Raw genomic sequence first — 15480 nt, 5'->3', positions numbered from 1 at the left:
AGCCTGATATGGTTTGGCTGTGTCCCCACACAAATCTTATCTCAGATTGTAGCTCCCATTATCCCCATGTGTTGTGGGAGGGACCTGGTGGGAGATGATTGAATCACGGGGGCAGCTTCCCCCACACTGTTCTCGTGGAAGTAAGTCTCACGAGATTTGATGGTTTTATAAGGGAAAACCCCTTTCACTTGGCTCTCATTCTCTCTTGTCTGCTGCCATGTAAGATGTGCCTTTTGCCTTCCTCCGTGATTGTGAGGCCTCCCCAGCCACATGGAACAGTGAGTCTATTAAACCTCTTTTTCTTTATAAATTACCCAGTCTCGGGTATGTCTATAGCAGTGTGAAAAAGGAATAATACAAAGCTCTAACTCCTGGTACCTATAAATATAATCTTATTTGGAAATAGAGTTTTTGTGGATGTAATAAAATTAAAATGAGGTCATACTGGATGATGGTGGACTGTAATTCAGTAACTCTGTTCTTATAGGAAGGGAGAATGTTGGACACAGAAAGAAGACAGTCATGTGAAGACAGAAGCAGAAATTGGTTTATGATGCCATAAACCAGGGAATGCTGGGGAGTGTGAGCAACCACAGAAGACAGAAAAGACAAGGGAAGATTCTTCACTGGAGATTTTGGAGGGAGCGTGATACTGCTGACACATTGAATTCGGCTTGAATACATTCACCAGCTGAAAAACAAGATAAAGGGGAGAGGTTTGAATTCTCCAGAATCTTCCTGCCTTCAAGGTTCAGCCCTGCCAATGATAAATAGGAATTTGTTTTTTGGGCGATAACAGTTTCTCTACTTTTAAGAGAGAGAAACTTTCTCTACTTTTGTGAGAAAAAAAATGTACTAGAGAGTTCTTCCTTTCCAGGCATTTGGTAACATTGTTGTCCATAATGCATTAGAGACTTATATTTGAGATAGTGTCTAAATATTTATAGCTCCTCCTGGGGTATGAATGTTTGATTTCCTAATGAGGGACCACTTGAGAGCACCTCCCCCTCATGCCCAGCTTGTGATTTAAAGATGCCCATTAACCTTCAAGGGCAGCGGCAATTTGGGGATTGGCTGTGATAAGAAATGGGGATTGTAAATTTCCACGTACATTCTCTTCCAGGGAAAAGCTCTGAACCAAGTGCTTTTAAATTAGTTTTTGTTTCATCTCTGGAGAAGGGACTGCAAAACTGAGGGGCGATGGAGAAGCTGGAGTAGAAACGAAAGCAAATGTAGTGATTTGTTGAGGACATGATGGTGACAGCCAACATTGTGGGGTGGAGAGGAGGGTTAAGGGATGCTGCAGCAACAGAACTGGTTGGGTGTTAGACAGCAAGAGAGTTACAAATAAAGCTGACTTCTAAACTGAGAAAATCAGGAAAATATTCGGGTCACTCACTGTGGTGGGGAATTGGTATTTGAGATCAGGAAGGGCAAGGAAGGGGAGACGAGAATGAAGATCTATCAGACTCACTGGCTAATAGAGCTTGATAGAGCTCTCAAGCTCATTGCCTCTAATTGCCCATTTTAAAGATGAGGAGACTGAGTCCCAGAAAGGTGAAGCTAACTCATCCAAAGTTCCATAGTTAGCAAAGGGCAGAGCCAAAATCAGAATCCAGGACTCCTATCATCATCCCATACCCTTTCCAAATTAGAAATCAAGAACTGGAAAAAGTGGGAGGGTTTATCTAGATTTTGTAGAATTTCATTCTATAGCTGGTAACACACAACTTCCTCATAGGAGAGGGTATGGGGCAGAGGTCACAAACTGAAAAGCTTATGATTTGACCCCCACTCTATTTTTTAAATTAATATTCTAATTTATTTCTAACATTTCAAGATTAGGCAAGTTTCTCTATCAATCTGGATTTTTGCCTGCTCTGGGAAAAGCCAGTCGATCTGTCAGAGGTTTAGTAAAGAGACGCCCTCCTTTCAAGAAAGGGCGTCGTCTAATTTACCCTCATCTACCTGGTTGGCTTCATATTATCTACCTGACCCCTCTAGCCCTTGGTTTGCAATCCCTGGGAGGGCAGAAGGAAAGCAGAGGCCCTGAGCCCAAGACTGACAGTTGAGATTGTAAATGGCAGGGGGTGAAGGGAAGTGACCAAAGGAGCCCAGAACAAGAAGAACCTGAGCCCTGAGGTCACAGAAGCAAAAGGTCTTGTCCAAGAATTCAGGGACAGGGTTTTCATCTGTTTTTAGATAAAGTAACAGGATGTGGGAACCAAAACAGTGGTCAGTTCTCCAATACCGAACAATGCTGATGACTTATGCAAAACATCCTCTTTCCTATTTTTAACTAGATCACAGAAGCTGCGTCAGAGGACTTTGCTGCTGACTAATCCTGTTGAGGCATCTTTCTCTGAATTGCATAAATGTCATCTACATAGGCTAGAGAACATTTGAGAAAAAGAAAAACTGTAAAGACTACTGCATACGGGGCATTCTTATAAATAGTGTTCTGAGTGGGATCGGGGTGTTCCGGGCCACAGCTTTCTGGAAGTTGTCTAGGATTTCATGGTTGAAGAATGCAGACAGAGAAATCATTCATTTGTGTAAGCCGAATTAATGATTCTGTGACTTTTTGCACTCTAAAGAACAGTGAGGACTGTTTAGAATTATGCTGATTTTTCAGGAAAACAATTTTCTAGTTGTATGGATATCCCTGCACTAGCAAGGCTTTTTATTGGAGAAAGGAATCAGGAATGACAACAGAGGTTTCTCAATGCTTTATAGGTAACTTGTGGACAAGTTAGCCTCTTTGTGCCTCAGTTTTCTCATCTACAAAACAGCAATAGCAGCAGATCCTCTCTCATGGGGTTTGGGTGAGGATTAAATGAAATAATTCACTAAAAACAGTATCTGGCGCCTAGTAAGGGCTTACTAATAACTATTATGATATTTTCTATGAATAACTGAATTGAGTCGAGAGACAAGTGCTTTGGCTAAGCTACTTGGTAGCAGTACCAGAATTAGAGACCAATTTTTAATTCAGTATCCTTTCTTTCATCACGTGTTTTTAAACAACTTACTATTTATTTTCTAGTACATATTAACATTTCCTCTTGCAGGACATAGCACACTTACTGTTTCAGTACAAACATACTTCCACAATGGTTTCCTTTGGAAAAACAATTTTGATTGATTTTTTTTACTCCCTGATTAATATATCACATTTAGAGTGAGAGTACTGCTCACTTAGAAAAAAGCAAGACTTTCAATTAGCAGGTCTTCAGCCATTGACATGGCAATCTGACTTTAAGCCATATGAAATTACACATGACATTTAGAATTTAGTAACCATTCTGATTGCTTCTTTGTGTCTGTGGAGAAAATAACATTTATTTTGACCAAATGTTATTTTTTCCCTTTTCCATCAAATAAATCATACTTAGGAGTGGAGTGCTTCTGTTGTTCTTTATGATTCATTGATCAACTGTGAAAGAACAAACACATCAAATGCTGAAACTTGAGTTACAGTCCATTGGTGATTCTCTCCAGGACACTGCTGTCTCCCGAAGAATCATAGGCTTAAAGAGATAGCAGAGATTTCAGAGATTCTTTAGCTAAACTCCTTGGTCTTTATAGATGAGAAAATTGAGCTTAGAGAGGTGACATGACTTGCAAAGTCATCCAGCTAGTTGGTGGTGAAGAGGGATCTCAAACCTTGTTTTTTCTGACTTTGAGTCCCCATTGCATCATGTCCTGCACCAACTCATGTATTTCTAAAAAACCTTTCTGTATTATCAGGTGTTGGCAAACAGCCACAGGCCATGTCCAGCTTGCCACTTGTTTGTGCAAATAAAGTTGTATTGGAACACAGCCATGCTCATTTGTCTATTTACTGTCTATGGTTGCTTTCTTGCTACAATGGCAGAATTGAGTAGTTGCATCAGAGTTGCTCTGACGTCTGATCCTTCATAGAAAACGTTTGCTAACCTTTGTTGTATATCAAGTTTGACTGAAATTCTCTTTTTTTGTTTGTTTCCACTCTTTTTGCATCAGACCCTATTGTCAAAAGTTGAAGAAAGTGGAGTTGGGCAGGGAATTATGGGAAAGAAGAAAGAGGAAGAAAAGAGCTAACATTGCTAACATTTATTTATCTGAGACGGGAAGTATTCTAGAGGCTTTATATATGTCATCTCATTTAGTTCTCAAAAAGATGCTGGGAGACTTATATTTTTCAGCCCCAATCTGTACATAAGAAAACAGGCTCAGAGAGATAAGAGTTAAGTTGCTAAGTTTAGGTCACTAATAATTAGCAGAATGAGGATTTGAATCCAGCCTTCTCCATTCTAAGATTCTATAATTCTTTCAATTACATCATGTGGTGGTTGTAGTCAAGGTGACCTTTCATTTTCTTAAAAAAGTGTTACACTATCCTCCAAATTGAAATCGTTTGATTAAAAAATAGTATTTGGTACCAAATCATATTTAAAAAGCAAGTAACTATAGGTTAAAATTGTATAATTCATGGTGTTGTCATGGGTTTTGTTTTTGTTTGGGTGCTTGTTTATACAAGTAAGTGAGTTGGACTGCAGATGATGAGAACAATACATTTCTTGACAAGAAATTTGCATTTGGCATTATTGAAGAAACTGAATGGCTCAGTAACAGGTAGAATCAAAGAAACTGAATGGCTCAGCAACAGGTAGAATCAAAGTCCTGTATGCATGTTCACACAGATAATTACATAGATACCATGTAATGTGTTTTTATTTAATCAGCAATCCCTGCTCTCCAAGGCTTGCCACAATTCTCTAAACCAGTGGTTAACGAACAGACCTAATCATCTGCATCACCCATGAAGTTCCTTAGGGTACACACTTCCAGGACCCTCCCTGCACCTACCTAAGTCAGTATTTCTGAGTTTAGGTTTGGGCGTCTGTAATTTTATTTTATTTGTTTAACCTCTGGAGATGGTTCTGATGATCAGCCAGCTTTGGTAACCATAACCCTACAGAATGAGTGAGCAGGCAAGGCCTGCGTCTTTGTCCCAGTCTTTCCTGGTCCCCCTCTATGCCCTCTAAACCTGTCCACCACCTGAGCCCCACGCTTTGGTCAGTGTGCATGCTCTTCTCTGTCTTTGTCGAATGAGGCCGAGTGCAGTGGTAGGGGCACTTCCTTCACCACAATGTACTTCCTCAGCATCCAGTAAAGTGGTGCAAACACCTTCTGCCTTAATTGCAGTGACTGTGGCTTGTTACGCTTTCATTTCTGTCATTGCCTTTTTTGTTTTCTATTTGCATTTGACAGAGTGCTCCAATGACAAATTCAATTCTGATTTCTTTTGCTCCCTGAGTACAAAAGTAAAGTTCATGGACACTCAGAATTGAGATAATAAAAGGTCATAAATTGTCCCCACTACCTAATTACTTACTTCCTTTTCTTTCCTGCTTTTAACAATGTCACCGTAATCATGATGGATTGAAACCAAAACAGGTTTTGAACTGGGAAAGCTTGGAAAAGCCTCAGCCACCTGTTAATTTGAATTTTTCCTCCCGGGGGTTTTATTAGCCTAATATAATATAGACATTTAAATATAGACATATAACTACGTTCAACCCACACTCATTTTTTCATCCAGTTCCTCTCTTCCATACTATAATCTCAACAATTGACTTCAGTAGTCTTTACTACTTTTTGGGAATCACTATTATTGAGTTTGGATGAGAACGCTAGTTCTTACTTTCTTAGGGTGAGATATGTGTACTTCTTTCTCTTAAGTGAATTAAGACAAAAATATGTAACATGTACATGAAGTCCTAACATGTGAGGACTTCAACATATCCCATATTACAATTATGATTGATTAGGTCCCAAAAGACAAAGTAGTAGATACAAAATCTCAGAAGAGGAAAGATAACATTTTTTATCCCAAGTAGAACAATAAAAGAGACCTGTTCTCATGAAGGTGTTTAGAATTACCGTGTCTTACTATCAAAGAGAAACTCAACTGACAACAGAGTTATTAAGCACATCAGAAAGACACTTGATAGCCCCTAACAAAATATGGAACCAGACTGAGATTTGTGAGACGAGAAATGGTGACTTAGGCGATAACGCAATATACTTTTATAGGCCATTACAATTAGAGGTGAAAAAAGGGTGCTCTATGAAATTGCCTTGGGCAGTACCTTTCTGCCTCTGTAAGATTAACAGCACATTTCACAGTGGATGTCTCAAGAAACTTAACATTCATTTAAATCAAAGTGAGTAAGCTGCAATTAAATAAGCATTTCCCATCCAAGTGAGATGGACCCTAATGAGTGAGTCTAAATCCTGTTTTCAAGATCAAAATTACCTTTGGTGACAGCACTGCTTTCCAGTCTGTCCTTCCAACAGGGAAGAGCACTTCAGACTGAGGGCAAACGTGCCTAACAGAAAAAGACAGTGTGTCCTGTGACTCGTTAAAAGTGATATGGGGGCTGGGCATGGTGGCTTACCCCTGTAATCCCAGCACTTTGGAAGGTCAAGGTAGGTGAATCACCTGAGATCAGGAGTTTAAGACCAACCTGGCCAACATGGTGAAACCCCGTCTCTACTAAATACAAATATACAAATATACATATATATATAGAAGCTGGGCTTGGTGGCAGGCGCCTGTAATCTCAGCTACTTGGGAGGCTAAGGCAGGAGAATTGCTTGGAGCTGAGAGGCAAAGATTGCAGTGAGCCGAGATAGCACCATTGCACTCCAGCCTGGGCGACAGAGTGAGACTCCATCTCCAAAAAAATAAAAAATAAAATAATAAAAATAAAAGTGATTTGGAGTGTAGTTAAAGACAAAAAGGGGCCCAAATGTATACTTTAACAAGAATTGTATGAAATTTTAATGCACATGGTACGTAGGCCACCCTGTCATAAATATCAGCCAGGGGATTTGCTAAAAGAGGAGAAAACAAAATAGAGGCGGGTAGAGGGCAGAAGTGCAGGTGGTGGTAAGAAGAAACTAGGAGCTGTTAGGAATGGGTTTCAGAAAGAGTTCTTTAATAAGAGGGCAGGGAGGAAAGAGACCATTGTGGGGGCAGTAGACATGCAAGACATTAAGGACAGAAGAGTTTGAAGATAGTTTACTGGCTTTTTACATGTATGTTCCCCTTGGCATTTGCTTGTGAGGCTGTCGTAGAGATTTCAACTGTTTTTGGTTTATTTTCTTTGAACATTATTCTATGCTGAAACTCATCACCAGGGACCCAGCTAGAGTCCTATTACATTGTGACATAGGCGAGATCATGTGGTTTGTTTGGAAGACAGATCACATAACCATTTACCTGGCAGCTCTTTGGCTTTGAGGCATAACCACGTGCTGCAAGGTGGCTCTGTAAACTCAGACTCCTGAGAGGACTGCATCATATAGTTCTGTATTATCCAGCATGAATAGTGACTGCCATCATAGACCTGAGGAGAACCGCTGGTGCGATGTGGCTGAGGAGTACCCAGGGTCTCTCATGGCTTGTCTGCACTTGCCATGTCCATTTGCTTCTTCCTAATCATTTTCAGGACTGGAAGCCAGAAATAAATCTGAAGAGACAGAAAAGTGGATAATTGGGCATTGGAGTTGGAGTCATTTAAAATGCCTCTGACTTAAATGTTTCATTGTAGGGTTAAAGATGTTGGGGAAAACAGCAAAAGACTGAAATAAGCTTATTTTTGTGGGTTATGTTGGTCTTCCATTGTCTATGGGCTATTTCCCAACTCTGTAAGTTGCAGATGGCTGATAGAAACAATGTGAGTGATTCTTGTCCATGACCTGCATATGAACTCCGCCCAGTAGAGTACAACTGACCCCTCCCATCCACCCTTAAAGAAAAAGACAGTTTTTGCATCTATTAAGCAAATTCGTTGGGTATTCCTGATGGCCTATATATATCTGTGTGTTCTTTGAATTATTCTTTGGTTGTAATTTTTCTTCCCATTCCCTCATTAATACGTATGTATTAAATTACATAAAATTTTTGATATAAGTCCATTTTATAGATGCATGAGTCATTATGCTTTTATTTATATATTTGTATATATATTATTATATTTTTATCTATCCTCTCTCTATACACACATACACATACACTGGAAAATGAACAAATTCTTTGGTATTTACAAAGCTATAGTAGACATTTCCCTGTCTGTTTTTTCTTTACCTAGGAAAGCATATCTTATTGTGCTTTGCCCTTTAATAGTCAACACTAAGGACCTCTCCAGTCGCCGCTTTACAATGACTGAACATACTTACTTGAAACGAATATATTAAGAATATCTTGTAGTATCCTTTGGATCAGCATTCAAATCACAGAAGTAAGAGCCCTAGCCATGTATGTTTGTTCATTTTCCCCCAGTGTCCTATCTACTGCTGGGATACAAGCCCTGATGTGAAGCTGAAGCATTAAGTGCTTCGAAGTCCCCTTTCCCATTTCCCTCTCAAACTCAACACTTCCTCAATTGGAGGTTACACCACCATCTTGGCCTTACCTTTGTAAGATAGAGACTCAGCCGTTTTTTGACTTCTCCCAGCGGCTGCTTTGATCTTTTTTTAAGCAGCTTTGCATGCAGGTATTGGATGCGCTTCCTCTCCATGCTGGGGTAGAAGGATGCTGACACCAGGATTTTAAGTTGCATAAGGATAGAGGACAACAGTCCCAGCATCACTAATATCACAAGAATGACACTGAGAGGAACCCAGGTCTCAGATAGAAGGAATTTTGGTTTCGGGATACAGTTGGGTTCAAACACAGATATATTAAAGGAAGAATCATGGAAAATATCTTGAGTTCCTTGTTTCTAAAATGAAAGAATAAAATAATCATGATGCATGCCACTTTTGTACTCAGTCCTTGTCTTTCTCAGTACTTCCCTGCAGCACACGGCACTATCTTCAAACATGCAGGGAGCTTTGGCCAAAGGAACTATCACATATTCCTTTGTGTGTTATGATTGGAGCAAAGGAGAAGAGATGTGTCTTATTTGTAACTATTGCAGTGTTTTCTGAAGTGGGTTTGTAGAAATACAGTAAAGATTCCCTTGAGAGAAGTGTATTAAATACATTTTTTCACTCTATCCCTTCTTTTGAAAATCACAATGCCCATTAGACTGTTGAAGGCTCTGAGAAGTAGGCAGAGGAATCTTTTAACTTTAGCCAGCAGTTTTCCTAACAAATTTGATCACGTAACTCATTTTCATGGAATATTTGTTTCTACATGTTAGGACATATGGGACAAAAGAAAGAGCGGGGAGTCAGCTAAACTCAGGGAGAAGATTGCTTTAGAACATAGCCCATTAGGACCCCATCATATCCTCCCAATACCCCTTAAGCAGACCACAAGGTCACAAAGATGTTGAGGCATTAAATTATGTTCTACATCTACCTTCCGGAGCTTAGGGGGGATTATTCTTATTTAGTGTACTATATTCCCTTCTAGGTTGATACACTGGCCCTCCAGCCCACGTTATTGAAGGAGACTCTAAAATCATGTTTGGGCAGGTCCTAAAAATAGGAAAATTTCTCATCCCTATTGGATGCTCATGAGAGGTACATTCCTTCCTTTTTGAAAGCAAGAGCATAAGCCAGTTGTCCTCAGCAGACTGACACAGAGGGCAGGAGATGACATTGAGCCACCCAGCCAAGCCACCCAGGAGAGAAGTGTGTGCTGATCCAGCTCTTTCTTTCTCTGACCTGGGAAAATCATTTAATCTCTCAGTGGATTTGTTTTCTAATTTGGCAAAACAGGAGTTAATGGACCAGATCCTGCCCATGAATAAACTACTCCCAGTGTACATTAAACACCTTGGGGAAGGAACATTAGCTTTACAGACTGGGGTGCTTAGTAAGTTATTATCACTCTAGTGCCACAGAGCCCTGGGGCCAGGAAAAGGTAAATGACTTCTCAAAAAGATCCCAACCACACCCAGAGGACACTGGCCACCTTGGATCTATCCCAGTGCCTGTGAAGACTCTGGAAATCCCAAACCTGGGACCTCTACACAAATGTCAAGTCAACTCTATAATTTCCCCAGCACTGTGCCGAAGCAATGAAAAACATTTGTGTTGCCTCTCCCTTTCTCTTATTAAAAAAATAGTCTGCCTACAATTAAATAGAGAGATTTCAGTCCCCAGAGCAAAGACATGCACTCTTTTTAATACTGTTGAAGAAACAAACACATCGATTGAGTCAGTGATGAGAAATCCTGCAATAAGAAAGCAGCGGGTGTTCGGTCTGGGACAAAGTTATTTTGTCTAGAAATTTAACTGGGGATTTTGCAGTTGGGAATCAGGGCTTCAGAAAGTTTGTGTGGACACTTTTGTATGGGGTTGGTTGAGGGTAATGTGGAAGACAAATTAATTCTTTCAAAATGCCAAGCAATATACTAAATGGTACCCCAATGTTTTAATATATATGTTCCTCTCTTAAATAAACAATTTATTGGCACAGCACTAAGCAATGAATGGAGGGCAGGCTCTGGTGTCAGCCAGTCCTGAAAAGTTAATGCTGCCAAATGCAGTGAACATAGTAGGTGCTCAGTAAGTAGAAACTCTGGCTATTTTTATTTACACTGCCCACCCACAGAGCTAGCTCTACTTGGGTCATTTCCCATCTTCTTTATTTAAAACATATATTTAAAATCATTCGAAAGTGAGAAAGAAATTGGCAACACCTTGAGCCAGTGTTTCTCTTCCTGCGTGACTTTTCCTTGGCAAATGTGAGGCAATGGTAAAGACCAGGAGCCCCCAAGGGCACCCTGGAGTAAGGGTAGGGCATCGCCAGTCATGCAGAAGCTGGTTCTTGGCAGCACAGTCTCTCAGATACAGCAGGAGAGAGTTTGAGAAGCGCTCCCACAGCAGTCTCGTACTCACATCTGTTCCAGTGCCCACCACCCTGCTGTTTCACGTGTGTACACGGTGACCTCCCTCTCAGGACATAAGCCCCTCAAGGAGGCCCTCACAACCTAGACATCTTCGCACCCCCAGGAATCAGCAGTGCCCAAAGAAGAAGGTGTCAGGACATTGTCATTGGAAAGCTGGGTTTTTTTGGAAGGCAGAACTTGCTTTTTTCCCCCTCTATCTAACATGGTGAGAATTCACAACACAGGTATGGGTACTGGCTAAGAGATAAGTAAATGAGAGAGAAGAAAAACGTATGAGAGAGAGAGGGAGAATTGAGGGGGGAAGCCAAGAAAGGAGAACACAGGAGGGGAATGGGAGGGAAGGAGCGAGGCCCTTTTCCTGGCCACTCCTAAAGATCAAGCATGTCTGAAATTCTTGTTTGGCTTTCAGCTAAAACACTACTTCCATTATCCACCGCTCCAAATAGCTAGAGCAACAGCGTGCCTTGTAATTAACGGGATTCTTCAGGGGATGCAGAGAGCTCAGAATAATCAACTCTGAGAAGCAGCCCAGGCTTAGGAGGGCAGGAGCCATGGGACTAGATCTGCTGAGCCAGACGAAAGGGGAGGAAGAGTGTGGATGCAGCAGGGGGATTTGAGGCCCTGAGAGGGAAAGAGAGAAATGGCAAGCAGGGCTTCACGGGAGGGTTTGCAGGCAACATTGTGGCCGTTTTTCCTCTATGATTTCCCCAGCAGCTGGCACAGCCTAGGGCAGCTTGAGGAACAGTATGGCAAATGAGACCCATGGAAACAGGTACTGGATACCCCATAAATGTGTACAATGATTATGTGTCAATTAAAAATAACCATAACAATTACAAATAATAATTTTTTAAAAAAAGAAACAGCTGTTGGCGTTTTTGAGGCAGGAGATCAGCAGGACTTGCTTACTGAGCCTCTGCCATGACCCTGTGGATAGAAACAGAATATAACAAAGAAACCAGCCAAAATCATCTAGGACCAAGATGGTGATGAAAAAAACCTCTAGTTGTCCTCGCTGCTCATTATATGCTAATTATAATATATTTGCATAAGGCACTCCTACCAGCACCATGACAGCTTATAAATGATACCATGGCAATAACCCAGAAGTTGTCTTATATGGCTTGGGAACTCCCCACCGCTTTTCCAGAAAGCTCATGAATAACTCACTCCATAATTAGCATATGATTAAGACTAGGTATAAATACAACAGACTAACAATCCAGGAGTGCTAGTCTGGGCCACTCTGCCTATGGGGTAGTCCTTCTCTGCCTGTGGAGCAGCCATTTTGCTGTACTCTGTTCTAAAAAACTTGCTTTCTTTCACTGTCAGCTCACTCTTGAATTCTTTCCCAAGCAAAGCCAAGAACCCTCCTAGGCTAAGCCCCAGTTTTGGGGTTCACCTGCATTATTTTTGCCAGCCTGGGCTAGTGTACTTAAGCCCAGCATGCATCACACACATGCACATACACACCTGCACACGTGCATATACATCCCATGTCATTCAGCCTGGCAATTTCTGGGTTTAAAAAACAATAAGCTAAGTGTCTCACAATATCCAGATCCTCTGAAATGTCAACATAAGCACAAATATCCACAGAGAAAATGGAAAAGAAATGATAAACGATGGGATGCCCCATCCCCACCATCTTCTCTGTTTGTCCATGGTTGCCAAGAGGAGGGAGAGGGAGAATAGAGAAGAGAAAGCCAGATCCCTCAAGATGCAGGAGGGACCAGCTCAGAGACAGACGCTGTCCTGGCTAATGAAGATTTTTCACAGATCCATCTGATGGCAATTAGGAGTTAACTTTCTGGCTTTGTTCTTGGAGTGAAGGGTTTAGAACAGGGGTTCTCAATCTTGGCTGCACGTTAGAATTACTCTGGGAGGTTTTAAAAATCTCTCACCCCAGTTCAATTAAAACAGAATCTCTGGGGATTCTGGAGAGAGATATTGAGTTGGTTAGTTCAGCTCCACAGTGATGCAACTCTGTATCCAAGGTTGAGGACCTCTGGTTTAGAGAGTCCTTGCTTTCTAATACCTAGGCTAGAGTTTCTCAAAATGTGGTCTATGGACCACCTACCTTGTAATCACAGCCATGCTCATTTAAAATGCTCTCCCAGTTAAAACAAAATCTGTGTAAATCGAGGCCTGAAACTCTATATCCAACTTAGGAAATTCTTAACACACATTTAAGGCTGAGAACTAGTAATCCAGTCTTTCTCAAAACACCGAAGTGTAGCTGTGTAGCATTTTTAAAAGTGGGTGCTACCAGCTACCAGCACCAGCCATTTTACTGGGCAACTTAGGAGCCCTTTTCAACAATCATCCTTTTAAACATTGTGCCGATGCCTTGGGAACCCTCTTGTGTTTGATAAGGGCTCAGAATGCACAGCAAAGTTCTCGCTCAGAGAAGGTGCTCAATGTCTACTTGCCCAAGCTTGAGGATGAGAAGAAGGCAGGTCCTAAATCCCTGTCTCTTAGGTTCACGCCAGATAGTCCTGCTTGGGAATCCACTTCATGTTCAACCTCAGAGACAATTATTTCCACATTTGAGTGTTTGTTGACTGTAGGAGGCTGGAGGATGCCCTACAGATACAAGGTGTTAGTGCCTGGAACCTGTTAATGTTACTTTATTTGGAAAAAGGATCTTTGCAAATGTTATTAAGTCAAAGATCTTGAGATAGAGAAATTACCCTGGATTATACTGGAAAGTCCTAATACAATCATATACATTCTTTAAGACAGAGGCAGAGAGAGATTTTCCACATGCGAAGAAGAAAGTGATGCGATGACAGAGCAGAGATGGGAGTGATGTGGTCACAGGCAAAGGGATGCCATCGGCCACTAGAATCTGGAAGACGCAAACAGCAGCAACAGCACCTGGGTTTTAGCCCAGCGACACTCACTTCGGACTTCTCCCCGCAGATCTATCCGAGAATAAACTTCTGTTATTTTGAGCCATTCAATTATTGGCCATTTGTCACAGCAGCCACAGGGAACTAATGCAGAATCACACCCTAACATCGGGACTTCACTTCAATTTAACCTGCATTTTTGGGTTCCTTCTATGTGCCAAGCACTATGCCAGGCACCAAGGATGCAAAGGCAAATAAGCCACTTCCCTGCCTTGGGAGGTTCATGATCTTCTGCAAGACAGACCAGCAAATAGCCAGGATACACCATGAGAAGTACCTGTGGGTCCCTACCTCTCCATGCAGCTTCAAGCGAACCTCAAACCCTGGCAAGCTTTGAAACTGTTTGCTCACTGAGAAAATGAGCCGATACAGCAGATAATCTACAGCTGCAAACAGCACCCAGATGCCAAGATGGGTAAGTATGGGGAGGAAAAACAGCCCCAGGTTTTTCCTTTCTTTAGGAATCGGCCAGAAAGTCGGGATGATGACATACTTCCTCCTTTCCTCCTTATTCAGCGGGAGCACACAGGGCCTCTGTTGAAGTCGCTCCCTTTCATCAAACTGAACAAATTGTCTGGTGATATAGATGTTTTCATACTTCCAACCACAAGGGCCCAAATATCGCTTCATGAAGAGGCCAGTGCCAAGTAGGACGAGCAAAAGCCCTGCAAAGGCAAGTAGCTTCTGACCCAGGGAGGACAACACCTCTGTTGTGGTTGCCATCTGATACAAGATGCTCAGGACTTCCCCTTTGCTGTCATTTAGCTGTGCCTCCAGGATGTGGCTGGGACTGAAAAGAGAGACTGCCAGGGTCTGGTTCCAAGAAACAAGGTCATCAAATACACTTAGTGGAGTGGCAAGGCCATAAATCCACTGAATTGCCTCAATATATTTTTTCAAAAGTGGAAAATGTATGGAAAAGCTCTTTGCCCTTAGGTTGCAAGTCATACCATCTAGGAGACCTTTAAAGTTGTGAAAAATATTTTCTACGTGTCCCAAGATGACGATCCCTGTGCCAGCTGCAATCAAAGCGTTCCTGCCTTCACGCAGGCCACAAGAGAGAAAGACGAGAAGAATAAAACATCGTGCATGCTTGGAGCAACACAGCAGAACACATGTGATAATCCAGGAGCCAGCAGCCGCCATGATTGATGATAGAAACCAGCAGAAGGCCACAGACAGGAGGCCCACTGAAATAAGAGCAACCAAACAGCAAACTCCCAAATGCTGGATAAAGTCCATCCATCCAGGGCTTCTTGGAGACAAGTAAGTCTCCCAAAGACTTAGGAAGATATCAGTGCCTAAGGTCCAGGTACCCATGCTCCCTGCGTCCTGAAAATGAAAAAGAAACCAAGGTCAGAAACTGCTTTTGAATGTCCTCTGACCTTCATAAAGGCCATGGGGGTAGACTGACTGCAGAAAAAGTGGCCATAATTATTTACTCTTCCTGTGTCTTCTCCCTTGAAATATGACTTCACAGCTTCTTCCACCTTCCACCACCAAGAGATGAGGTCTATTCCTCCATCCCTTGCATCTGGGCTGGCCTTGTGACTTCTTTGCCCAATCGAATGCAGCAGAAATGCCAGTGACGATCCTGGGCCTTGGACTCACTCCACGTGCTCTCGTGGAACTCTGCTCCTGCTAAGTCCAGATGCATTTCCCAGCTATCGCTGCTGTAACAGATAACCACTGAGTGTTTTAAAGAA

General features: G+C 41.9%; 1 protein-coding gene across 1 annotated transcript; it reads right to left on the bottom strand.

The window, feature by feature from the left end:
• Nucleotides 1-7127: 7127 nt before the first annotated feature.
• DCSTAMP (dendrocyte expressed seven transmembrane protein) lies at nt 7128-15100 on the bottom strand. The gene is made up of 3 exons (XM_015145842.3): nt 14066-15100; nt 8469-8777; nt 7128-7523 (listed from the first exon to the last, which is right to left on the bottom strand). Exons 1-3 carry the CDS (start codon nt 15092-15094, stop codon nt 7449-7451), a joined length of 1413 nt encoding a protein of 470 aa, XP_015001328.3. The 5' UTR covers nt 15095-15100; the 3' UTR covers nt 7128-7448.
• Between the last annotated feature and the right edge of the window lie 380 nt (nt 15101-15480).

Source organism: Macaca mulatta, chromosome 8, assembly GCF_049350105.2.
Source record: "Macaca mulatta isolate MMU2019108-1 chromosome 8, T2T-MMU8v2.0, whole genome shotgun sequence".
Taxonomy (NCBI): domain Eukaryota; kingdom Metazoa; phylum Chordata; class Mammalia; order Primates; family Cercopithecidae; genus Macaca; species Macaca mulatta.
Note: the sequence above shows the minus strand (reverse complement) of the source record. Positions and strands in the feature narration are given on the sequence as shown.